Source organism: Macrosteles quadrilineatus, unplaced genomic scaffold, assembly GCF_028750875.1.
Source record: "Macrosteles quadrilineatus isolate MER2022 unplaced genomic scaffold, UCM_ALF_1.0 Scaffold_8__2_contigs__length_117827958, whole genome shotgun sequence".
Classification (NCBI taxonomy): domain Eukaryota; kingdom Metazoa; phylum Arthropoda; class Insecta; order Hemiptera; family Cicadellidae; genus Macrosteles; species Macrosteles quadrilineatus.
In genome coordinates this window covers 99,903,120-99,930,128 of record NW_026542601.1, presented here as the reverse complement: position 1 = coordinate 99,930,128, position 27,009 = coordinate 99,903,120, and the positions used below count along the sequence as shown (strand labels likewise).

The following is a 27,009-nucleotide window of genomic DNA, read 5'->3' as shown; positions in this document are numbered from 1 at the left end:
ATTTACACTGAAATGTCTACTTAAAAATATAACATTTATTCCCGATTTAAATAGAATTAGTTTAACAAGTACTTAGGTTTGCTGCATCAGGGAGGGTAAAATTGGGTTTTTTTGTAAAATGTTAATAGTTAGTAAGAAATAAAAACATTTTCCAAATTTGATCAAAATATGTTCATAAACAAGCAAACTACAACAGTTTACTTATTCTCCATAAGAATAACATGGGAATTTTAAATTTACAATTTTTTTTAATTTTCTCCGTAACCGTTAGGCGCATAATAACGCTTCAATATACTAAATTATTTGTTTTTTTAAGCTCTACAAAATGGTTTGAAAATAAATTGCAAAATTTTAAGTTTTTTTGGTCTAAAATGGGAAAAGCCTATTTTTACCCCCATAAAACCCCCCGTAAACACCCGTTCCCATGGTCCGATCATGCTGGATCGCGAACTCGTTCGAATAAACGTAGGTTTACACTTTTGTACCAAATCTCATCAAAATCGGATCATTTTTGCTTGAGTTATCGTGCTGACGGACACATATATATAAGAATAATGTTGCTACCTGGTTGCTACTTACTACTGCACTAAAAGAAAGAATCTTCACTTTTCACGTCAATTTTCGCGGTTTTAATAGCTTAATTGTTATTATACTTTTCCGATGAGCTCGGTTATCTACGGAGGCTTGATCAATTGGGGCTCAGATTATCGTGAGTCTGCATATGCTGTATTGGAGAAACCTAACCTCATGTTCAAATTTAATGTTAGGAAAGTCATTATAACACGTACCATACCATATTAACTCAGTGTGTTACTTACAAAAAAAATGATTTCCATATTAAAGTTAATTAAAATCATTGAACCCCCTTTATTGACAGTACAGTGTACAGTACACTTAATACGAGTCCCGTATATCAATTCACTACTGACATAATGTGTGTGCGGCACATTTAATCTAAATCTGGCCTGATGGTTTACCGTAGCTATTATTTCCCTCGTGGTTCAATAACCTGGCTTTAAAGTCGGGGTGTCCTCCCCCCATAACAGGTATACGGGGCAATCCTAATCCCTTGTTGACAAACAACAGTGTCTTTGTTACGGGCGACCACAAGGAACTGCTGGCATCCTCACGCTATTCAAATTACGGGGATTTCTATATTTGAGTCTGCAAGTTATGTGGCATTTCCAACTGTCAATTTGGTCTTCAACATAAACGTTGACATTGACAAACGAGCGGACGTACAGAGAATTTGAGGAAGCCGGAAAACTCCACGCTGGGAGGGTTTCGAATATTTTTTCAAGCACCTTTTATAAGATGATCCTTTTTTGAAATAGGACAAGGCCATAAATAAAAACTAGCGTCAGTGCTGTGACCCTTGAGGCATTTAGGGGTCGTTTTTTTATTAATGACAGTTCAGTTAACTACACCACACCATCTGTTTCTCAATCCTAATATTTGTAAAGTAGGCCTACTGTTAGGACCAAGCCTTGCTCAGTAGTATTTTGATTTCGACTAGTTTTTGTTATTACTGTTGATCAAGATTCCTTAAATAAACGTAGGCCTACTAGGAAAACACATGCGAATTGTTAATGTTAACACGAAAAACAATTAATATAAAACGTATTTTATTGTTATGTTTACAGAAACATTGAGCGAGCTGTACATTACATACTCCCCGGCGAACTTTGTACCCAATAAAAGTAAAGAAAAACTAAATCAACCGGCCACCTTTATAAGCCTTTTAAAAACAATCACAGACAACATAAAACCGCTGAAAATGACTTTCAATTACATTACCTGTCAAATGTTTAGTCAGCTGTTTCTAAAATATATTAAATTAATCTATGCATATGGTCAAAAACCATCATATTTTTCTTCATACGCATAACATACATATGTGGGGCTTAGCCCTAAATTTAAATACTGAACTGAAGATTCATGTGTTAATCGGGTTAAAGACGAATCCAACAAATCATCTATTATATTATTAAAGTGATACAATCAAATTTTATGTAAACGGTTAAGGCCTTTTACCAAATAAAAATATAGGCATATGGCATATCAAAATGAAGCTTAGAGTGTGTAGATTTGCCGAAAAGTATTGGTATGGACGAACTCCCTAAAGGCGGTTTCACACTGGCATCCGCGGACGATTTCTTCGTCCGCAGACGGATGCGAAAATAAATCGCTGCCCATGTTATCAGATGGGACCGTTCACACCACCCATTGAAACGTATCGTCCATCCGCGGATGCAGAAATTCGTCCGTGGACGATTTGGCGGAATCGCTCTGGGAGCGATTTTTCTAAAACGTCCGCGGACGATCACGCCCTCGCGTATGCGCAGACAGAGCACTAAACCACGTGTAGCTCTCAGCGATGCATGTTTCACTCGTATCACAGTGTTTAGTAGTTTGTGTTTACAGTCATAGTGTTCATCTAGTTGTTGTTTTGTGTCCTCCCTTGTTGTTTGTTATGGCTGAATTAATTGAGGCTGTCCGTGCCTACCCAGTTATCTGGGATACAACTATAGAAATTTATAGAGATCAACAAGAGAAAGATAAAATTTGGTCGGAAATTGCGACTACACTCCAAAGAGATTACAAAGAGAATAAAGTATCCTAACCAATAACCATGTATATTTATACGAATTACTGTACAGTAAATAATTATTACAATGATTTGTATTACTATGATTATTTGCATTATTACAATGATTCACCAAATCGCTGCCGCTTACTGTTAATCGGATGAACCCACTTTTCCCTTTTTGATAATGAGTACAAAAGTACAACCTCGTCGTCACTATCATCACTACTTGAATCAAGCCACAGAACAGAAAATCCGGGTTGACACCATGGGACAGAAGGCTCAGACATTTTGCACACCTCCACTGAGATGTAAGAGGAAGTATGTTTAATCTATGATTGTAGTAGGAATTGCCAACTTCCCTATGCGCATGCGCGAATGAGTGGACGCTTGAAACGTAGCTCGCAATGTGAAGGGGGCGCGTAGCAACCATCCGAATCATTTCATCCGTCCGCGGACGAAATTATCGTCCGCGGACGGATGAAATGAAATGACGCCAGTGTGAAACCGCCTTTACTCTGCTCCACAGGCTTATTTCCAAAGGGATACGCCTTGCATGTTTTGAAGTTAACGCTATTCGAATAATTTAGTGAACAACAGCTGGCCAATGCAATTGACAATATAGTTTGTTTGTTTACATTTTTGTTTACTTGTTTTATTATTAACTTTTATGTCCTTAAAAGAGGTGCGGTGAATTAACAGTGAAGCTATTTCTAACTGTTTGATAATAGGCTGTTTGATTGTTCTGTAGGTGATTAAAGGTTTTCGAAACACGATGAATATGAGACTAACAAACCATGTATGTTGTTAGTTCCAAGAGGTTTTCACCGATCTTTAACAGGTCGCCATTTCATTGAAAAGTATTAAAGACGTCGTGAACGAGAGCGGCGTGTTCAGGTACAACCGTACCCACCTCGGCCACCTTAGGACGTAATGTATGAAGGTTCCACTGCTTTTAACATCCTTTCAGATGAGAATTCCTAGAACTTGGGCCCTTTAAATGAAATATAAAGTCAAAGTTGATTAAAATAATTTAATGGTGGCTTCTGTACGCCCGTGAATTCGCGGGTAGAACCTCTTGTAAATCATTAAAAAGATCCAGCCGGTCTCGAGTTACAAACTGCTTAACTAACACGACATCATGGCATGTAGCCTATATCTAGATGCATACTAAAAAAGTGTTTAAAAGTACAGTATTTTCTCTCAAAGTCCTGATATGAGGCAGAAAATCCATCATAGCGACCACTTTCAATTTCCATAGCTATATATATCTTAATCCACGTAAATTTCACGCCTAAATAACCCCATTTCAGAAGATTTGCATATTCAGTGTAACCATACCTCGAGTTATACATTACCTGATTTTAGCGTTTTGGTCCAAGAAGGAAGTACCGGTAATTATTTTATAGGGCAAGCCTACTTGCGTGCAACCGCATCTTGTTTACAAAAAGTTAAATTAAGTAATAAATTACAGCATCTCAAATATATCACAATTTATCACTCTATAATGCATAAAAAATATAATTTCATTGAAATAATATTAGTTAACTGAATGATAAATTGTCATATTTTTGACAAGCTGTAACTTCTGAATGAAAAAACCTTTTTTAACCAGGTTAACGCACACCCAACTTCCGAAAAATGACTGCAAGGTTTCATTCAATTGTGCCAAATACTTTAGTAGGTATCAGACGTTTTCCAAATTATAAACTTGAGTTTAATGGCATAATATTAAAAGCCTTGAGGAACTGTAACTTTGATTAGATGGACCATTTACGAAGCGGTTTGTGCTGTTAAAGTTAATGTTATTATCAATGTGTATGCATTAATTGACATTAATTGCATCAAGTATTGACACGTTTCTGTTTTCAAACATCAGACTAGTAAGTAAAACGAACAGGTGGGCCTATTGAGGACAGCGGTGCCAATCTGTCGTATACTGCTACGACTGATTGGCACCTCTGCGGCCGCCGTCAGCTTGTCACCACGACAGATTGGCACCACTCATTTCTCGAGGTTCCAACCTGTCGTGTACTGTTACGACTGATTGGCACCTCTGCGGCAGCCGTCAGCTTGGCACCACGACAGATTGGCACCACCCCTTTCTCCAGGTTCCAATCTGTCGTGTACTGTTACGACTGATTGGCACCTCTAGGAGCGGTGCCAATCTGTCGCGGTGCCAATCTGACGCGGTGCCAATTAGACGCGTACCCACATGGAGTAGGACAATTGTTTGTGGCCAGTGGCTACAGTAGTCCTCTCTAAAGTCAAGGAGGGTGAGGACATGTAAACCTGTCAGGGCTTAAATCACATGTCACTATGCCAGAATTATCTAGGTTAGGTATAACAATATTATTTTACAAGAATTAACAAAATAATCCAGGTCTATGTTTACAATAGAGTGTGAGGTGATTTAAAAAATGGTGCATAAAAAATCAGCAGGATTAATATTGTGTTAGTAAAGCTAATTAGTATAACTAAAGACCTAAGCTAACCAGCTATGATTCTACACCTTTTCTTGACCTTGGATAAAATTAAAATATTGGCTGGATAAAATCGGTGTAGAACGTTCAGTAGCCTCCTGGCTTGGCTATGGTCACGTTAAAAAGTCAAATCCGTATATACTTAATTTGAAAGTACTTGGGTGGATTGAATGTTGTGTAGTTTGGACGATAATATTATTTATATTGCATATATAACGTTGAAATGGTTTACATGTTTTATTTTGTATGGGTTTCGTTACTTAATAATTCCTCACTATACTTTTTTGGGCCAAAAATCTGCTAGGGCTAGTTTTCTGTGCAAGTTGTTCTATGAATATTATAAACAAATTTGTTATCTTGAAAAATTTATTGATGAGGTTTCCAAGTTTAATAGTCGAAAACCACTTAATTTGTGATTTTTAATGAATGGCAGACATTAAAGTTTCATGTTGAAAAAAACTTACGTTACTGGCTCTGAACAAGTTTTTTTAGTCAGCTGCTAATTCAGACGACATCGACTGACTATTTTGCCATTTCCATTTTGGTATTTGGTGTGAATGGTGTGATGGTTGTTACTTAATGTTTATCAATCAAACAACAAAAAAGTCATGCATGCGCAAAGCGTTTTTGTGTATGCATATGCATGTTTGTTACGGCAATGAAAACTACGTTCTAGCTAGGTTAACATGATAAATTGAAATTAGTTCTTAGCACTAGTAGGGCCACCGTATTTGTATTTAAATTCAAATGTATAATGTGTAGCCTATTTGTAAATTTAAACGTTTACAAATTTTATGTATGAACGTCGATTAACTTAATTCTTAACTATGTTGGAGGGACTAGTTGCTTGGGTGTTAAACAATTATTTGGGTAAATATGTGGAGAATCTTAACACAGACCAGCTAAGCATAGCTCTTCTTCAAGGTGAGCAGTTTTATTGAATGCTAATTAGATAATAGGTAACGTCTGCTTGGACTTGTGATGTTTTTTAATCTATACCTATTTCACCCTATGGAGCTAATGCCTTAGAAGCACTTGAGCCTAGGGTATCATAACATTTTAATGTTTTTGCAAGCCTTAGGCCTAATTTAGTATAATTTAAGCCACTATTTCAACTAAACTTATGCAGTAACTTATATAAGTTAGCAGTGTTGAACAGCCTAGGCCTAAGAAAAGTTGGCTGCACTTTACTTAAGGTCCTAGGTACACTCATTCGAATGAAAATATCGATCGATAAATCGATTATTCGATATATCGTTTGGTTAGTTAGGTAAGGTTAACCTAACCTAACTAACCAAACGATATATTGAATGAATCAATCGAATAATCGATATTTTCATTCGGTTGTTTTGTAGGACCTAAAGTAAAGTGCAGCCGAAAAGTTTAATATTACAAAGTACTAGGCTAACTAGGAAGATAAGTAGGCCTACAGTAGCCTAGAGGCTACTTTTCAAACTGTAATTATCATAATTCAAACAAGGTGTTAAGATGAGGGAAGCTTCAGATTGATTGTCCCTAGTCATTATTTTGGGTAGGTACCATAGACTTCCATTATCTGTTGGCAAAAACAACCGAATGAAAATCTATTGATTAGGGGCCTATTCGATTGTTTCATTTGTACGGTATATATTTGGTTAGTTAGGTTAAGTTAACCTTACCTAACTAATCAAACTATATATCGAGATCGATCGATATTTTCATTCGGTTGGTTGTGCTAACAGATACGGAAGTCTGGACCCATTTTTTTTTACATTTGTAAGATTTGCTTAGGCTAAAGTTTGTTATATAGGTAAGTTTAACGTGATGATTATAAAAATGTAAAACAGGTGCAGTTGAGCTTGAAAACCTACCTTTGCGGAAAGATGCTTTACGACACATCGGGCTACCAATTGAAGTCAGAGCAGGTTTCATCGGTAAGATTCGACTCAAGGTCCCTGTCAGTCAAATACGCAGTGCTCCGTGGGAAATAAGCATTGACCAGCTGTATTTGGTGACTGGACCCGTAAGATTATCAGAAGTGAGTTATAACTTAAGTACGTAACTTAGCTTTAGAAGCAAGGCCTAACGTACTGATAATTCTTAAGATTCAAATAAAACAAACTGTGAAACAACAGGCTGTTTCCAACCCTGTGTCTAAGTCATGTGTTTGTTCCTGGCAAATGTAAAAACTACTTACGCAAGTAAAGGGGTTGAAATTTTACATTTGGAGACCTTTGGAGAGCCATCAAACAGGTATAATTTTATGTCCATCTTTTAAAGAAAAAACATCTCTTAAGTTACGTACACTCTGTAGACCAGGGCATAAAATAACATGTTAAATGTGAGCGCTGAGATTTTATCTCCTAGTGACTATGGGTGGTGCCGGCATTTTTTTTTTATGATTCTCATTTTTAATGTATCAGAATTAAAAAAATAACATTATGTAAATATTTTAGAGCATTTAGCTATTATTTTGGCCCTAGAGGTTGTGAAGGGAGCATTGGCCTGTTACAACGTCCTAGAATACGTAATTAAGTGAGATGATATTTTGACTATTTACAAGCAAATGTACCTAATCGAAAAAAATCATTAAAAGATTCGTAGAAATGTGTGATTTTTATTCTAATTTATGCAAAAATTTCCGCCGGGGAACCCTCGGACCCCTCTTTTTGATGGGAGGTATTTCATACGCCCTGGTAAGTCCGGCGCCACTGTCGCCTAGTGGAAATCCCTCAAAATATGCTCTGCTGTAGACGTAGACATAACATGTTTTGAGGTGGATGTTTTGGTATAACTTAAATAAGTTATTGATTGGTTTTCATTGTAGCCTGACAGAAAAAAACCCACAGCAGTATTCATAGGATTTTTCTTTTACACTTTCATTTTAATGAAGTTATTAAATTTACCCTTGTAAATAGCTAGTCTAGAAGGGAACAGTTTCTACAATTAATTCTTCTATGCAGAAAAGAGAAAGCTGTTAACAATATTTCAGATTATATGAACTGTGAATCATCCACAATTATCTAAATGTATCTAATGGGTATTTGAGCAGCTGTGATATTGGCCTTGATAGTTAATTTGTCGGTGGTAATACAGTAATTTATTATCATACTGAATATTGTTAGTTAATGATTTGTTACGTGTTTTTAAACCTTAAAAAAGATTTTTTATATGTTACAAAACCAGAAGTTAGCCTAAGCTATATATTTTAATTCTGAACAATACAGTAGGGCCTTCAGTATTAAATAACCTGCTAACTTATATAGAAAAAGAGGTTTAATGGAAGTAACTTACTTCATCTTAGGTGGCTTTTAGGGCATAGTATTTTTTTATACAGTATTAAAAAAATATATAGGCCTAGTAACTTACAAAAAACAATTTTAACTGATATTTTGAAATAATGCAGGTCATCTCTTCAGATAATAAGACAGGACAAAATATAAAATTCTTGCATTCTTGTTAAGAGAAATTTGCTGAAAATTTCTTTCTCATGGTAGCAGGACAAGACCACTTCTGTCTAAACACTGTTAACTTAAATTTTTTAATTTGCTGTAAGTTGCCGGTAGCCTACTTATCATTTCCAGTGAGCCTAAAAGAACCTCTACATCTCGACTCTAGTCTCTATTTAGTCTACATTTCATTTACATAAACCATATATAGGCCTAATGCAGTACCTGTACTGTAATAATTATGTAGCCTACCTACTATTCGTTAATGTCAGTTAGTTGTACCTAGTAAACATTCTTTCAGTGGGATGAAAGTGTAGAGGAACAAGCATCGTACGAGTATAAACTGAGCTTGCTGGATGCTATTGAGGCAAGATGGCGAGCGGAGACAGACACAAATCCAGAGTACAGCTACTATGCGAGCAGCTACAGCTCCTGGCTTAGTTACGGCTCCAGTCTGGCTACCAGCATCGTTGAGAACCTGCAGGTGAGCTTGCTAGCTACTAGCTTACTAGCTTGCTAGCTGCTAGCTTACTAGCTTGCTTTAGCCTATTTTAATGACACTACATTAAAATAAAGCAAACTAGTAAGAAGCTCTTAATAGTAGCCTATGTATCCCGCAGTGAGAATTGTGGACATTATAATCTTTTCTGCGATTACAGTGAAATTCTCTTGAATGTGAAAATTCAACAGCTTCATTTTAATTATTTTTAACATCCGTTAGATTGTACACAAGGTAAAAAACAGTTTATGAAAATGAGTTTGATTAGGCTACTTTTTTATAGCCTGATTGAGGTAGGTAAATAACTCTTTATAAATCTACAATCAACATATTAAAAGTAATGTTTAAATTTAATTGTTTCTAACTACAAAGTAATTAAATCTTGTCTTTGAGCCAAATGCCTCAGAGATGAGTTTTCCTATTAAAAATACACAATTTGGGCATGGGTCCCCTTGATACAATTTATTTCGCCAACTGATTACCATTCCTCTCAGTTGAAAATCTCTGACGTCCACTTCCGCTACGAGGACGACCAGACGGCCAGTGGAGCGGGGCTGGTGCTGGGTGTACAGATTGAGTCGCTGACCGCCCGCAGCTGTGATGAGACGTGGACGCCCGGCGCCTCCAGCCGAGACAAGAGTTGCTGCTTCAAGCTGCTGCAGTTGGCCAACCTCGCTGTCTATTGGGACAACATCCCTGTGGAACAGATGATGGGAGACCTCGCCATTCCTGAGTTGTCGGTGAGTAGGCCTAGTTCAGTTTGGGAGGGTAATTCAGAATGTGAGTTTTGTTTTTACTTCTATAACCTGGAAGGTAAGACCTTCATTGACACAGTTAAAAAAAAAAAAAATTGATGTAGGCCAATACCCAAAACACTATTGGTTCAAGTTTTATGTAAAATTAAAATGTAACGTACATAACTGTATGTATATATGTATTATCCTTACAAAATTTATTAAAATACCACCCATTTGCATTACAGACGTTATGTGAAGCTTAAAAAACAAATAATTTTAATATTGAAGTGTTGTTGCATGAGGTTATGGAAATAATTCCAAAACACTCTCCAATCAGAATTCCTTTGTGTTATTCCTATGGAGAAAAAGTAAACTGTAGTAGTTTGCTTGTTTATTGATACAATCAAAAGCTTCAAATTCATTTATTTACAGTAATGCTATAGGCTACAATAAACATTTTACCGAAATAAACCTGTTTCCCTCCCTGTAGCAGCATACCTAAGTACTCCTTAAACCTAATTTTATGTAAATAATGAAAAAATCTCACATCTTTATGAATTTTTCCTTTATCTGACATGTTAAGGGAAATAATTGAGCACAAATCCAATTAGACAACCTGCTTAGTTTGATGTGACGGGGGCATTTTGTCATGCTCCAGTTTTTCAATTTACTGTAAAGGCTCCATCTGCTTTTACAAAGCTGGATAGCGGAGTGGTTATAGTTCTCGCTCAACATTCACTAGGTCGCCGTTTCGATTCTGAAAAAAGCAAGTAGCTTTTTGATAAGCTGAGCTGTCCTTGATCGTGGTGCTTTCAGTAAGAAATCCACATAGATTATATCACTCCATTATACATCAATATATCAATATTTTGTTCGTGTTGCGTTTAAAAGTACACACCTAGGTGGCAGTGTTGTCTCAAATGTACACTATTGATGGTAATAGAACACTTCAAAACACACTTCAAGTTCAATTTGTGGTTTTCACAGGTTGCAATGGGAAAGAAAGCAGCAGATCAAAATCACTGCTATCTTCTAGTACCAGGTAGGCTTGGCCTATATCTATAATTTAAGCTTTGTTTGGTTTTTCACTTTATAACTTAAAATTTCTTACAACTAAGTTACTCTTTTGATGTATTTAATTAGTTTTTTCCCCTATAGTTATTTCACATAATTTCCCACTGTAGATTTAATCACCTGTTTTTTTGTTGTTGCTCACAGATAAAGTAAAATGATTTTGTTAATTTCATGTTTTATGATGTTTTGTCAAAAGATTTTTTGAAGCGCTTTCTGTAGGCAAATTTAAAAGGGCTGTCCTGAAAATAACTAATGCATTGCATTGGAGCCGCTTGGGTTATTGCTATCAGTTTTCAATTGACTTATGATTTTTCATTAACACAAATCTGATCAGAGAGCGCACCTCATATCTGGCGGGACTGTGCAACAACATCACTCATTTTAACACTCCGTTGTAGACGAAGTATGAGAGATAAGATGCAAAAGCTACTGTAGTCTAGATGTAGCCTATAGCTACTAAGTGTATGAATGCTCTGATGCATATGTGGCGGCAATAACCTCATCCCAACCACACCAATGCGAAATGTCTGATACTATATGGACAGCCCTATTATTTTCACAAACACCAAACTGGTATGTTTTGGTGTTTCCTGTTAACTTGCCAACAAAATGGCATATTGTTTTCTTATGTTAATGTGAGGAGAGAAATAAAATGACTAGTGTTTTAAATTACAATAGAATTACTCAACTTAGAGAATATGTTTAATAATTTGCCAGTGCAAAAGTTTGTAGACCCTATTACCTATATTTCTACCACTATGAATCAATTGCCCTGTGCTGAAACTTGACTTTCCATGTTAATTCTTTGTTTTTGTACCAGTGTCAGCGGAAGCACAAACAAAGCGCAACAGATCTGAGCAGCCTTTGAGATCACGCACACAACCAAGGATTGTTTGTGACTTGAAGTTTGACCAAGTTCGTCTCACACTCACAGATGTAAGAGTTATGCTGTATTTTAATTTGCACTCTTTATTTTGTTTGTTTTAAATTTGATAATAGATACATGAAGGTTACAAAGTACAAGACCACATTTTAGTGGTGATGTGGATTAGTTAAGAATATATAAATGATAAAAAATATCTATCAATGACTACTGTATTTAACATCAAATTCATTTCATTGTAATTTAAACATAATGTAATTATTAGCATGGTTAAACAATCCTGATCTTTAATGCTTAATGATAAATCTTTGTGTGATGAATGAAATACAATTGAAACAATTGTAGATAAAACTATAACATCATAAACTGCTTTTCAGAGTGTCAACTATTCTTGTCAGGTTTTTGTAGTTAAAAAATGTTTTGAATTTTGTATCCTAAAACTAGAGGTGTGCGGTTATCCGAAAAATCGGGTCGGATTCGGTTCGGTTCGGATATCCGTATCCGAACCGAGCCTAAATTTGATATCCGATACTATCCCTTATATATCCGACTTTATCGGATAGACAACATATTTTGACGTTTTGGACAGAAAACTAAATCTTTATAACCATCATTAGTTTCCCTGGACGAAATTACAGCGATACGTTTCCAACGACGACGACGTAGACGTAACAGCAAAGGACAAAGAAGCCGTATGATGCAATACCGATGTCTAGTTTAGCCGTTATCAGCTGATTTGCTTTATGATTAGATTCGTCTGGAACGTTATCAGCTGTTTTGCTTTACGATTAGATTCGTCTGGAACGAACATACATAAAGCAGAAAAGAACTTCCATGGTCAACTCGTGCTTGTCTCCTGATACTAGGGGCACAATGCGTAATAGTTTTTTTTACAGTACTGTTTTAAATCATAAAAATCTAGCCTAATTATGTGCTGTTACGTAAACAATAGATTTAATGTTTCCCGAAAAAAGTCAGAATAGAAACAATAGAAAGGCAACACAATAGAAGGGTGGGAGGGGTTGGGCAATGACCTCGAAAGGAGCCCGGGTAACGGGTAGCAACAGTGAGTCGAGTAGGCCGTGAGGGGGGAAGGGGTGGGTACGACCTTGAAGATATATATAGACTTGCACTACTTCCCTAAATCTAAAGGACTGACGAGTGGTATTCCAATCACAGGACAAGATACGTTGTTTTTCGAGTATTCATTGCCCGGTTTGACTTTGGATTGTCTTATTGTGTAGAAACTTTGAATAATCAAAAATAAAATTGGAACTAACCACGATTATTTAGTATTGATTGTGTATATTAAATGATTAAATGATAGGGACCAGGGGAAATATACAAACTTTTGTCATGATTTGAATTTCAACATCAAAATACAATATTGCACAATCAAGATATTTTAGGTCATTGACCTTTATTATACATCCGGTATTGCTGTTTCAGGAGAAACACGTTGATAAATTATAAATTAATATTCCCGTGGATAAAAAGAATTATTTTATAAACCTATAAAACAAAATCATAAAATCTTACATAAAGATAATAACGATAACAGCAATTGTAAAAAGGGTATAAAGATAACAACGTCATTATACTTTCTCTTTGTTCTTCTATTTCTTGGGTTTCCCTTCATCACGCATTCAACAAGTTGCCTAGTTGCCCAAGTCGTTATCAGCTTTTGTGACATAGCACAGCAGGGTGTATAACTTGACGAAAATCGGTTAATTTTTACCTATTATTTAATTAACAATGTACTTGATTGGTAATGTATTAATAAATTAGCCGGTTTTTGTCAAATTTTACACCAAATTTATTGGAATTTCAAGGTGAATATCAATAAAACAATTATTACCAAATATTTTTATTCATTTAAAAGATTGATTTGTGGTATTGGGTTCCCCACTGAGTGCAGCCGAGCGGCACTAATGAGGGTTGAAGTGAACAATAGACGGCTTATCAGACCCGACCCTCCCCAGTGGTCTGGAGAAAGCTTGTAAAAAACTATTGTTGCACACGAGCGTGACTTGTTGACCTTGGGCTGCTTCAACTTTAATTTTTTCAAATGAACTGTGATGTTTCAAAATCAAAAACAATAACTTGGGACCATACTGCATAACAATAATGGACTGCAATAATTGTTGAATTTAAAATCCATTTTTAACAAACTTTTTAACTTTTAAAACTTATCTTGGTATTTTACTTGGGGTAATGAAGTTATGTAGGCTAGTGTAATTCTTGGTTCATCAAGGTTCTACTGAATTATGTTTGGCAGTGAATAAGTGTAGAATGAAATTGATAAATTCAGGGATACACACCTTTTACAGAGTTATAAAGCCTAATTGCTCTAATTAACTTGCCACAACATCAAATCTAGAGCCCAGTTTAGTGTATTAGTGATGTTTTCTAAACTTGACAAACCCCAAGAATGCTACTTAAGGCCAATAATCTGTTCCAAAAACGTAAGGAAATACAATGTGAAAATAAAATTGAGATAGAAATCCTTGTCTTGTGAGAACCAGGAAACAACATAAAACATAACCTCAAGTAAACAAACCCAAACGTTTTGACATCAGTCCTGCTGAGCTTAAGTGTTGTGTGAAGATTTCGGCTGCTAGTGTACTTAATTCAAGCAACCAACTTTTGAAAATAGATGTTGTGAATTGTGATTTTCAAGAGAGAAAAACTGTGGACTTGGCTAATTTGAAATTTTATGATTCAAAATCGCCATTTATGTTTATTTACACAGCTTTACAGTGTTTTATATGTTAAAAATGCATATGCAGCTTATTATTAACCGCGCCGAACTATCCGAATCCGAAAATATCCGAATCCGAACCTCCCAATATCCGATCCGATCCGAACCGAGCCTCAACTATCCGATCCGAATCCGATCCGAAATGAAATTTCACTATCCGCACACCTCTACCTAAAACCTTGCTTTATTAAATAAAATTGTAAATGCCAGATCATAGTTTGAACAGCATTTGGTTAGTTAATCTGATTGTCCCTGTGTTTCTCAAAATAATCCAAATTAAAGGCGTAGTTAAGTAAAGTTTATAAAAAGTGAGTTGATAATGTTGCAGAAGCAGTTTGGCCAGATGGTTGCTTGCATAAAGATGCTGGACAGTGTGATGCTGAGCCAGAGGTACCGTAAACATCGGCCGACAGTTGCTGTGACGCAGGATCCTCGTGCCTGGTGGAGATACGCCTACACCTGCATCACCATACCTCGCCAGACTTGGGCCACCATGCACACTAGAGCTAAGGTAGGTGCATGCCACTCTTGCCTGTCTTATAGTTGACTTCCACTTGTCCGTTTGTTTCTCACTTCTATAGTAGAACTAGGAAATCTGCGTGGCTACGCTCACGAAAATTTTTAAATTAAAAAGTTAAATGTTCATCCTGAGTAGGGCCTATACTTCTTGTTTTTTTAATTCATTTAACTATTAAAAATGTGTTATGCAATAAAACACATTTTCAAACCTAAAAAATAATTAAATATTTTCATTTTGTGTAATAAAATAACCAGCTGTTCCCTTAGTTAATAGTGCAGATTCAAAAGTATTCATGTGTTAAAATCAAATGTAAACAAATCTTTTCTCCATAAGGATAACATGGGAACTTTAAAAGCCACTGGGGCAATCATTTTGGAATTTATTGAAAACGCTTCTTATTGCACACCTAGAGGTTGATTGGAACCATGCCAATTCCTGAGTTGTTATGGCTAGTAGTTTTAGATACAGTGATCAGTGAGTGAGTGGTATTTGACTTTTATAAGTATAGATAGATAGATTACAAAATAGGACCGAAACCAGTTTGAGTCGGGTGGGGAGAGCGTGGGTGAAGGCAAGCGGCATCCAATAAGCTTTCAGAAATCAGCCCACTGTTGCAAGCTGTGCCACAAGCTCAGTCTCTGCCTGTTAGCCGATCTGTGCGTTTGATTAAATCCTCTCAATGTGTTACTAAATCGCCTGCGAGTTTGGTTCCGCACAATGAATACGGACAATATCAAAAAACCTGGGCGACCACGAGTAAAAGAAAAACTTATATGATATTTTAAGTTATATGTAGTTGTTAAGTTCATAAAAAAAGGCTATACAATTTCATGTACATTTTTAGAAAAACCACTGCAGAAATATTATTGTTGCTATTGAGCTTTTTGTTCTCCATAAGTGTGAACTCAGTCAAGTGGCAGTAATAAGATTAATGTAGCAAGCGTCACAATAGGTATTTAAATAAAGGCAGTTGGGGACCTTTGGGGTGATTCCTAAACATTGACCAACTTCGTTTCCTAAACAAAACCAAAACATTGCTGTAGGTAACGTTTAAGTATGCTTATAGTAGTTCTATGGAAAATTTATTCTCTTCATTTCCATTAGTTATGAGAGTTGTTTCACATTGTTTTATAGGAGAACATAGCGTATGTGGACATCTATAGTAAGCTGCTACACACCAGTACAGCCTCTGCCCCATTGGCTCCTGACAACAAGGAGCTCAAGGACAAAGTAGAGTGGGAGAGAGGCTTTGAGGAGCTGAGGGCGTTACGAGAGGTTAGTGTTTGAACACGTAGCTTCTGCAATAAATCCTCGTTTGAAAATGAGTGTTTAGTCCTTTGAGCCCCCAGGGATTATTTCATTGTTACAAATATTTTTGTCATGTTTTTACCTCATAGGCCTATTATGAGAATCTAAATTCTTATAAACAAATTTGTAGTAGATTTATGTGTATACGCCTAAAAACCTCCTCAGTCAGGTCTTGTGCAACTCAATATAAACTTGTGTGATGGGAAAAGCCGTAACAGTTGATGTCTCTGGAGGAAGTTTACAAGAAAGATAAATTCTTAATGAGTTGAACTTCAAATCCGTCATCCATCCTATCAGCTTTCACTTGAACCATCCGTTGTTATGACTTCACCTACGTAAAAATTGTCACTAACAAGTTGACTATTGAGTTGCACACCGTCCCTGAGTGTGGAGGGATTTGATCTGTGAATCCTGGCCTGGGAGATAATGCAATAGACAACTAGCTGTTGATCAGATTAACCATCTACTACAATAATGATATCGGTAAATTGGAACGGTAAGCGTAATCATAGACTAACCAACACAAGTAGACTTCTCATCCCATTGTAAATTTTGAAGCACGTTTTTCGTGTCTAGTTCGTGTACGGTGACACTGGGCGCTAGTGTCGACAAAACTTTGTTTTTATTATTTTAGGGTTAATTTCTTGATTTGTGCTTTACTGTTTGGTTATATAACTAGGGGACAAGTTATTGTTTATGATTAGATCGTATTATTTGGTTAAACGAGGTTTTAAATGGCTGTAATAACGGGAAACAAATTGTAAACAAAACACGACCTCTACATAAACCGTACAGAACTAACAATAAAATTGTCTTCAGCTGTTCCTTAAGGATGAGAAATCTACTAAGGGAGTATGTTTTATCTATGGCGTAATATACAAATCCTTTATGTTATAACATTAATAGTTACTACAGACTTAAAAACAGTCGAGTTGGTTTTTCAACTACAAGAATGTACAAAGGCTATTTACTATAGTAGTTTTGAGGTACTTGTGTTTCCCTCTTTGACCTCTCTTATCAGCTCTGCCACAGTTAATTTGCTATACCACTTTAAGCTATTGCTTGTCCCCACTCTATGCTGCATGTTCAGGTGGCGATGACCAGAGTGCGCCCTCCTCCACTGCCAGAGCCACCCGACAGTCACAGCCAGGGACGCAGTGTGTTGCTCAGCTGGTTCCCCCAGTGGTGGGGGTGGTATTCCTCCCCTACCTCCACCAACCCCTCACTCACACCAGAGCCTCCACCTCAGGGCGCGGCCAGCACGACGGAACAGAGCAGAGAGGTTGGTGCTCATGTTAAGCTACGTTGGTAATAGAACGTTAAAAATGTTTAGAAAGAAATATAAACTTTAAATACAGGTGATAAAACTTTACTACTTCAGTAAAGTTCTGTGAACTGGCATCCAATAAGCTGACAGTCCGAATTGTTTTTGCATACAAGTAAAGAATTTGTATGTGCGTTCCTCATAATCCTACTCCAGTTTTAATTATTTACCCTGCAAGCGATCTTGATGGTGAACTAGGCCTATCTCTGTAGCTTCAATGTTGAATTACCTTTGCTTTTTGGGTTTGGCTCTAGACTCCATTCCACGCTCACCGTGCAGAACAAAGTATCCGTAAGCCATCAATTTCAAATAGAAGTTTCAACGAACTTGAGGATCCACTTAGTGCTACTTAAATTTAATTTGACTTAATAACTACCGGGTGTCCGAAAAAGAACTCCCTAGTTTTAAAAATACCTTACGATAGTATTAGTTTAAATGGATGAGTAATAATCCTTTGGTGCTGTAAAGTATGCTTGTAAGTTTTAGTTTTGTACGTTGGCAATAAATTTGGTACACCTGTTTGACCTTGAGTGTAGTTTTTCACATTTTCAGTGCAATATCAACACTTACGGGCCCAACATAACATATGAGTGTCAAATGGATTATGTCTTAATTAGCGTCAAAATGATAACTTCTTGGTGTTGCTCCTCAAATTGTGTGAGGAGTAATTTTTACTCCTCAGCAGAAAGCCAATGTGTTATTTGGTTAGTGAAAACACATTCCTTTACCCAGCAGCGCAATTTTAGGTGTAAACATGGTAGGAATAATAAAAATCCCAAAAATAAAAAAGTAATAAATAATAAAGAATATAATAATAAAAAACGAAATAATAAAAATAATTAACAAAATGCTAAAAATGAAAATTGCTTTGATATCTGCAGGGCTACAAATGGTTCGAGTATCAAAGTGTACTAGTGTTAAAACCATTTATTTGATTACCTTTCATTTAATGTATAAGTCGTTGTAATTTGTATATTGTACAATAAAAAAAATCAAAACTAGGGAGTTCTTTTTCATAAACCCGGTATATATTACCGGGTATATATTACATTATTAATTGTAATGTAAACTAATTATAACCTCACCAAACTCAAAATCAAAATTGTTACTTGAAAATACCAACCTCTTAAAAGCCCGAAGTGACAGATATAAATAAAATGTACCCTACTTTAGTGCCTTCATAAGGGTGAAAGTATATGTTAATTTGTTTGGTATATTTTTGTTTTCATAACTCAACAACAGACTTTTCCACTGAACAAATATTTTTATTAAATATACTAAAACCAACAATTCTATTGTTTTTCTATTTACAGATGACACAGACGTTAGAAGATGAAATACTAGATGCTTTGGCTGACTCGGTTGAGAACAGTACATTGCTGAAGAGGGACACTGTCTTCGGTCAGCTGAATTTTACCATCAACCAAGGAACATTTAACCTTTGCAACGAAAACCAGTGAGTATCAAATACACTAAACGGTAACCTTTGTCCCAAAACTCAAACCAAAATCCCACAATTATTAATTAAAAAATTTGAATCTTATTATAAAATTATATTATCAGGAATCAGGATGTTCTTATTAAAAGGAGGTTTTTAATGGATAGGGTTTAGCTAGTGTACTTAAGAAAATAGTTTTGAATATTATTGATGATAAAAAAAACACCCAATGACTTTTTTCTGTAATTTTGCTCAGAAATAATCTGGTAAGTTTACTGAAATCTGCCCCTTTCCATTCCAGAAAACGCCTTAATAAGCCACATTACTTTCTCTTAAAATATTTTCCAGTGTTAAACCATTTGCAACGGTAAATTTTAAACTCGATGTCATCCATTTACATTCAGTGTAGGACATCGAAACATTGAAAGCATGGACGAGATACAAATAATGTCGAGCATGATAAATTAACAAGACAGTTTTAAACGATACAAACAACCAACTTTGTATAGGTACTTTTGTGGACTTATAAAATATTTAGATTAAAAATGGTGGAATAAACAATCTACTAAACTTAAATAAATTTACAAAAAAAATTGATTTTATTGGAATTTACTCCCCAAAAAAAAATTAAATATCTAAACCTAACTATAACAACCATGTTTTTATCTGGTTAAAACATTATCCAGAATTTATTTTAAGTAGTTTGTAAAGAAAAGAAAATCTACCAACAAATAAATTTGCCTGAAATAACAATTTTCAGGAAATCACTGTGGGAAGTAAAGTTTTCCAAGACCAAGTTAGAGCTGAAAATGAGCCCCAGAACTGGTAATCATTCTGTCAATGTTCTGCTGGGCTCGGCGTTACTGTCAAACTTGCGAGTAGAAAATTTTAATTTTTCATTTATGTTCTCCACGGTTTAGCAAAATTGTATGTCAGGCCTAATAAATAAACCAATCAGTTAAAATATTTGATTTGTTTTTCTTAGAATGTTAAAAATATGTTTGGGAATCAGTTATGCATTGATTATTATATAATTAAAAAAATGTTGTTTTTGGATATGATGAATTTGATTCTGAATTGATCTGCTAGCTCGGTCTGCTAGCAGAAAAGTTTTACACAGAATACCTCAGCCTCCATATAATAGAAACCCATTAGATGACAGATTTGCTGCTTACACAACTGTTACATTAATCACCCACAGGTGACTTTAATTTTAAATAACAAGAGTTTTTGTGTGTTGTGATATCAGAGTTTTTTTTTTTATTTTTTTATAACAAAATCATAAACAAACCGTGTAAATATAGTAGGACCCCAGTTATCAAAACTACAACTATCCAATTTGCTGATTATTCAAATAGTTTACAAAAATAATTTTACAAAAACTTATGACATACCGGATAGTAATAAGAATTGTTACTAAAAAAGGCAGAAGTCGTGATCGTGGCAAAATTGAAAACCTCTCTTGCAGACACGTTCTGCAATCGCAATACTAAAAGCTCTGCCTATTTTCTGTTAAATACTATGGGTCTGTGGGTCAGACTATTTTGGTTCGGGTAGGGCCAAAAATCATTAATTAACGGATTTGTTTGTTTTAACTTTTATCTGTGTTTATAATATTACTTGATAATAATACCCCCGCCGCAGCAAACCTGCCGACTAAGCGAATTTCCATTTGTCTGAATTGATTTTCAGTTAAATATATTTTAATAACATTAGGTTTAACGAGTACCTAGGTTTGCTGCTACAAGGAAACTAATAAAGTGTGTTTTTGAGTAAAATATTGATAGCTTAGTACAAAATAAATAAATTTGCCAAGTTTGATCGAAATATATCCATAAACAAGCAAACTACAAAATTTGACAATATTCTCCATAAGAATAACATGGGAATTTTAAATTTACTATTTTATAAATTTTCTCCGTTACTAACAATCGAACACAAATACTTTTATATACTAAATTATTTTTTTTTTAAGCTCTTTAAAAAGGTCTTAAGAGAAATCGGGAAATTTTGTGTTTTGAGGGTCAAAAGTGAGAAAAACCTATTTTTACCTCATAAAACCCCCCGTAAAGCCCCGTTCCCATGGTCCGATCGTGCTGGTTCGCGAACTCATTCAAGTTTATCCCGCTTTACACCTTTAAACCAAATTTCATCAAAATCGGACAAAAATTACTCAAGTTATCGCGTTCACGGACGTATATATATATATATATATGTCTATATATATATATATACATATATAAAAATTTGAACGAATGGTGTTTTTGGCCTCTGGGGACATCAAAATGAAAAAGTAAATCGGTCCCGGGTCTAGGTCTTACCGTGCCACCTACGGTAATAGCTACTTCCCTATAGGGAAATTCGCTAAAATGAGAAATTTATGTATATTATTTCATTTTCATATCTTATTTACAGCTTGAATAATTGCCTCAACTGAAAGAAAGAAGAAAATGATTTTTTTTATCAAGACATTCTTTTCCATTTTAATTTTATAACTGTTGAAATAACTAAATAGCGAAACTTCAACAAGTTTTGAATTGAATAATAATATAATAATATAAAAAGTTTTAGAGCCTGTTGACTGGCTTCAAGACTGCAAGTAAGAAGAAAATAAAAATTCTATGTTTCCACCATGCAATATGATATGTATAATTTATTCCCTTCCTCCTAACCTCCTAAGTATTAAAACCTCACACTTGCAATAGCATTATTAGTTACATCATCCTACAGTTCATCAGGTCTATAGCTTTACATATGAATTATTTTTTATAGGACCTAAAATAGTAATAGGCTTAAGCAACATGACAAGAAGAGAACTGATTGAAGAAACAAATGCTGTGTAAACTGATTTAATATAAAACTCAAAAACAGTAATCAACACACACATTGTTTATGGTAGGAGGATTTTGAATAGATGAACGAGGTCAAGTCTGTTCTTAGAAAGACTTGTGTTATATAATGTGGCTCCTAAGACAGTCAAGCAGTAAAAACATATTAGCCTACTTAAAATATAAGTGCCTGGATTAAAACTCCAGTAAGTCATCAATCAACGGTTAGCCATAGAGTCAAATCAAATCAAAATCTGTTTTATTTCAAAAATATCTTAAGATATATATACATAAGAAATACAAAATAATAGTCCCGCATAGGCCTTACAAGACCTGTGCGCGGGACGAGCTCTATTACAAATTTGAAATTGATATAAAAATAAAAATAAATTAATAAAAATACTATTGTAACTACAGTGTCCTACAGTGAGTCTGAATCATGGCTTGGCGATTGTAAAAATAAATTTGCTAAGATTTATCCCAAAATATTTTTTAAAGGGTATAAGATAAGAAATCAAAAATTTATAACTTTTTGACGTAAGTTATAAGAATTTAAATATTCAAGAACAATTTATATCTATAAAATCTTGAAAAGAAAAAAATTTATACCTCTAAAAAATGCCCTTTTAACCAGATTCGTCTATAGCTTCACAAAATTATGTACAATCCCCAACGTATCCCAGATGTTGGAGGATATCAAGAAATATTCTTCTGCGAGTACACCAAAGGGCTAATCTGAACTAATTGAGACTGAACCTAAATTTACAGAATTATTAGGATTAGCGGGAATTACAGTCAAATTACATAAACTTAAATAATGTATATTTACCAGTGTAAACATCCATATATTGCGCTGACGATCATGACAACTTTGTAATCATCTCCTACAATTTTGTATCTCTTGCTACACAACGACCTTAAAGTTTAAGCTACATTCAACAAATAGGAATCGGACAGGACATGGAAATGAAAGGAGACGACTCTATAACTGAAGGCCCCATAAACAATGTGATTATAAAATTATACTTCAGGGTCTCAACAAATAATAAAACACGCAAGTATACCAGAAATAAAATATTTTGAACAAATGTGTTTTCAGGCCAGTATTCTGCCTCTACAGTTGTATTTCATTACAGGAAGTCACTGATGGAGCTACAGTTTGAGAAGGTCAGATTGGGACTTGAGAGTAGACCTAGGACTGGATCTCACTGTGTGACAGTAATGTTGGGCGGTCTATCTCTTCATGATAATCTCACAGAAGATTCTGCATTTCCTGTGCTCATTTCCCCCCAAAGTAAGTAATCTGATAAACTTTTTAAAATAGGTATTTTTTTTGTAAGGCCACAATAGGACTTAGCTTAGTGAGTGGTATTTGTATTGTGTACTCGATTAAAATATTTGTGGAATAAACCATCAGGTTTATATTGTGATGCTGCTGCAAGTATGGCTATCAACATCTCTTTCGTATTTGAATCATCTACAAGAATGAATTGTATTTGATAAAACACACTATGATCTTGATACTTTTAGAAGTGCTCTTGTGCTCTATGGTGTTATATCCTTAACCTCAAACTTAGTGAGAAGTGGACCACAAAAGTTCCAAGTTTAAGAAATGCTGGATTAGGAAAAGGACCGAAAACTAAATCTTGAGTCATAAAGGATATTTTATAATATGTTTTATTTACATATAAAATTGCAACATTTGACATACTTAAATGAATAAATTTAAATTGCTGTGTCTGTCAGGATCGTAATCAACACCAGTGTATGTTTCTATGCAGCTTGTGTACAAACTCTTTATGGGTCCACTGAGTAGTACAGATTACAACATTATTGGTTACCAAGTTTGTAGGGCTTTACAATACCAAGTTCTTTGTATCCAGTAGTACCAGAAATAGGCAATTGTATGGTAATATTGGTAATTTACAGGCAGTGAGTCTGCTCCTTCTGGAAGACCAGCTCGGAATCTTCCTCCAGGATTACAACGGCTTCTGAATCAAAGTTCTGAAATGAAAGAAGAACCTTTATTCCACTTTCTGTATGAGTACAAACCTTTCAATTCTGCTGCTGACTTTCGGTATGTAATTAGGACCACATTGAAAAATGAAAATTAATGTAAGAAACATAAAAATACGGGTATTTCCCCCCCCTTTGTTTGGAAAGTAAAGTTTATAATTAATTTTTTAGTTTCCCAGTGTTTCTTACCACCATTTAGTATTATTATGCAAGTACTACTATATTTAGATATTGAGTCTAATCCTATCCAAAGAAGAGTTGGTGTTCTTGCTTTCACATGTATTTAAATTTAACATTAACGTATCAACAATTAACAGTTCACTTACTAAGAAGCCTTCGAAGAAACAGTTGTTGAATATAGTTATATCCAGTAAACTGTTGAGTATGCAACTTAAATAAATCACTAGAACTTTAATAGGATTGAGTACTGAGTAGGCCTTTTTCTATTGAGGAACTCTTTTAAAATCACAGGAACTATTTCATATTCTACTCTTATACAGTCACAAACATAAAGAGTGTGTTTCATGTTTTCCCAATTAGGCATACTGATTTCCATTGTTTCCATGCAGTAGATTAACTCCAAAAAGATTCTGAAATACCGTAACATTTTCTTATCTACCAAATAACATTTTCATCAAAAAGTTTTTTAGGAAAGTATTTAGAGTTTAGCTAGGTTACTTAAAAATCAACCTAAGCGAATTGAATTGAATAAGAAGAGAAAGGAGAAATAATTGTTTGATTCTGAGTTCTATTATATAGAGACTCATATGTAGCCATTGGAGTTTGACATTTCAAGGGAACAAGATAAATTCTATTCCACTCATAAAAATCTCTACCAGCCTTATTGCTTTCCCATATCTTGCATTTAAGTTAGCTTACCTAATCTGACAGAGCTGTTGTCATTCCTAGGCTCCAAATCCACTCGCAAGCACTGGACGTTGTGTACAACCCAGGCGCAGTAAAGTGGCTCATAGACTTCTTTGTTCGTCCGTTCCAAACTTCTGATCCAAGTTTCCGAGCGGCTGCCAGACAAGGATACAACGCTATGAAGCAGAGGACCAAGCAAGAACTGCTGAGGAACTGGGATAGAATACTGCAGGGGCATCAGGTCAGTGAGGATATAATTCAGACAAGTTGACTGCAGTGTTGTTCAAGGTAACAAGTTACATTGTGCACTGAAACAATCCATTTATCTGTTAATGTATTACTTTATATCACTATTTCCTAGTGTTTTAGCACCACAGTTATTTGATTATTTGAAGTAAATTGGTCAAAATCAGCAGTTTTATCAATTATCAATTATTTAAGATGGGGACGCCACTATGTGCATATTTTAACCCAAATATGAGTGGAGGATGAGTGTAGGATGAGTGGCGCAATCTTGTAGTCTTGATAGTGACTAAGGCTGACATGTTCCTTAGACACAGCTGTTAATTAATAGCCCATACAGCTAATGGCAACTAAGGGACCTACAGTTTATTTTGGAATCCGAACCACATTTTTTCCTCGTAATTAACGAATTGGTCTAATTATTAGGATAGTACTGATACAAACTTCAAGTTTGTCAAAGGCAAATGATGAATCCACCGAATTTCAATAAAACATTCAAATTTAAGATTTATTCAGCATAAATCAAGAATCCTCACTCGTTTTCCCCTGCCACCAGCTAACAGCTTGTCTTGATTTTAGACTGCCAGGAAGACCTGGGATGTAGAACTTGCTATTTCGGCACCTCAAATTTTCCTTGTTGAACATTTCAACGACAAAAACGCAGTCCTTTGTGTCATTGACTTGGGAAAACTGCATCTGACAAACAGGAGTCAGACGATGGATCAGAGGCCGTCAGTGATATCCAACACCGACGAGGAAACCGAAGGTATGATAAATGTAATGTTGGTTGGACCTGTCCTACACGATTTTAGTATGTTTTACATTTGCATACATTTAGATATAACCTCCTGATTAAAGCCAATACTTACTTGATACTTGTTGATGTCTTCATCTTTGACCGACATTATCGCATAGATTGCGTCAATTTAATTACTACAATTTTTACAAAAATAATATTTACAGATACTACAGAAAAACCTATCATAGATTGCATCAAATTTTCTATGTGGTTCTGGTTTAAGACTATTCGAGTGAACAAAAACTGAATTGATTGGTATGAAATTTTACACAAAAAGTACTAAAGTAGACTGTAAACCCATCTAACTCGTAGACCTCTATTGGTATTTTCATTTTCAAATTCTCTTGGTATATGCCCCATAGACATCCAAAGTTTCAAGTTTGATCTTCTAAAAGAGTCTATTAATTGGTCTTAATCTTGAGCTTGAAATCCAGAATGTTTACATTCACTCAATTAACATTTACTTTGTTTGTATTTTGTCTAAGTTAATAATTTCATTATGCTGCTTATGTGGTTTCTTCGACTTTTGTCATTTTTACATTGAGACAAGTACACTATACTGTGTTATTTAACTTGAATATGAGTCAGAGATGACTGTGGAATGGAGTGAGATGTAGTTATATTTACTAGTAGACCTTATAAACTTTTTTTATATATAATAAATGGTTGGTGTGTAACTGTTAAGTGCAGTAGATCTAAAGAATTGTGTTATTTTTTCTCCAATAACAGTAGATCTTTAGTCTGAGATAATCATCAGAGGACAGTGAGATTAAGAAATAAATTCTATATATAAAATTTGTAAAGCCATTCCAATTCAGGTGCCTACTAGAAGGCAGCTGGTAATAATTTATTAGGTGTATAGACTTGAACTTGTTCGTTTGAGATATCACCGTCAAGTGGCTAAAAAGATAGGCCCCTATATAATAAAACTTGGTTTTCAACATTCATCCCATTGAAAAGCCTGGCTAAAGCAATTAGAAAGCTTAGTGTCGTACCTGCTGAGTACTTGTTGATTAATGAATATTGAATATTACAGAGGCGTTCCAGACACCTTGTTCAACACCTCCTGGCAGTGAGGCAAGCAACTCTATCTCTCCTGTGGAACCTGTAGGCTCTCCTCTCAACCAAACCTTTGATTCCGGAGCTAGCATCAGTGAACTAGCCATACATCATAAACTTTATGACAGGTAATATATTAATGTGACGTTATTTTA

The 27,009-nt window shown here is 35.1% G+C and overlaps 1 protein-coding gene across 1 annotated transcript in view; it reads left to right on the top strand.

Annotated features, from left to right (window-relative positions):
• Nucleotides 1-5,721: 5,721 nt before the first annotated feature.
• LOC128999258 (intermembrane lipid transfer protein VPS13D-like) overlaps nucleotides 5,722-27,009 on the top strand; it is an 84,796-nt gene continuing 63,508 nt past the window's right edge. The window contains exons 1-15 of the mRNA XM_054425653.1: nucleotides 5,722-5,994; nucleotides 6,897-7,087; nucleotides 8,800-8,982; nucleotides 9,492-9,737; nucleotides 10,722-10,776; nucleotides 11,629-11,744; nucleotides 14,781-14,963; nucleotides 16,107-16,247; nucleotides 17,371-17,562; nucleotides 18,918-19,060; nucleotides 23,007-23,164; nucleotides 23,800-23,947; nucleotides 24,796-24,994; nucleotides 25,576-25,762; nucleotides 26,832-26,982. Coding sequence (XP_054281628.1) covers nucleotides 5,898-5,994; nucleotides 6,897-7,087; nucleotides 8,800-8,982; nucleotides 9,492-9,737; nucleotides 10,722-10,776; nucleotides 11,629-11,744; nucleotides 14,781-14,963; nucleotides 16,107-16,247; nucleotides 17,371-17,562; nucleotides 18,918-19,060; nucleotides 23,007-23,164; nucleotides 23,800-23,947; nucleotides 24,796-24,994; nucleotides 25,576-25,762; nucleotides 26,832-26,982 — 2,390 coding nt within the window. The 5' untranslated portion in view covers nucleotides 5,722-5,897. The remainder of the gene's footprint in view (nucleotides 5,995-6,896; nucleotides 7,088-8,799; nucleotides 8,983-9,491; nucleotides 9,738-10,721; nucleotides 10,777-11,628; nucleotides 11,745-14,780; nucleotides 14,964-16,106; nucleotides 16,248-17,370; nucleotides 17,563-18,917; nucleotides 19,061-23,006; nucleotides 23,165-23,799; nucleotides 23,948-24,795; nucleotides 24,995-25,575; nucleotides 25,763-26,831; nucleotides 26,983-27,009) is intronic.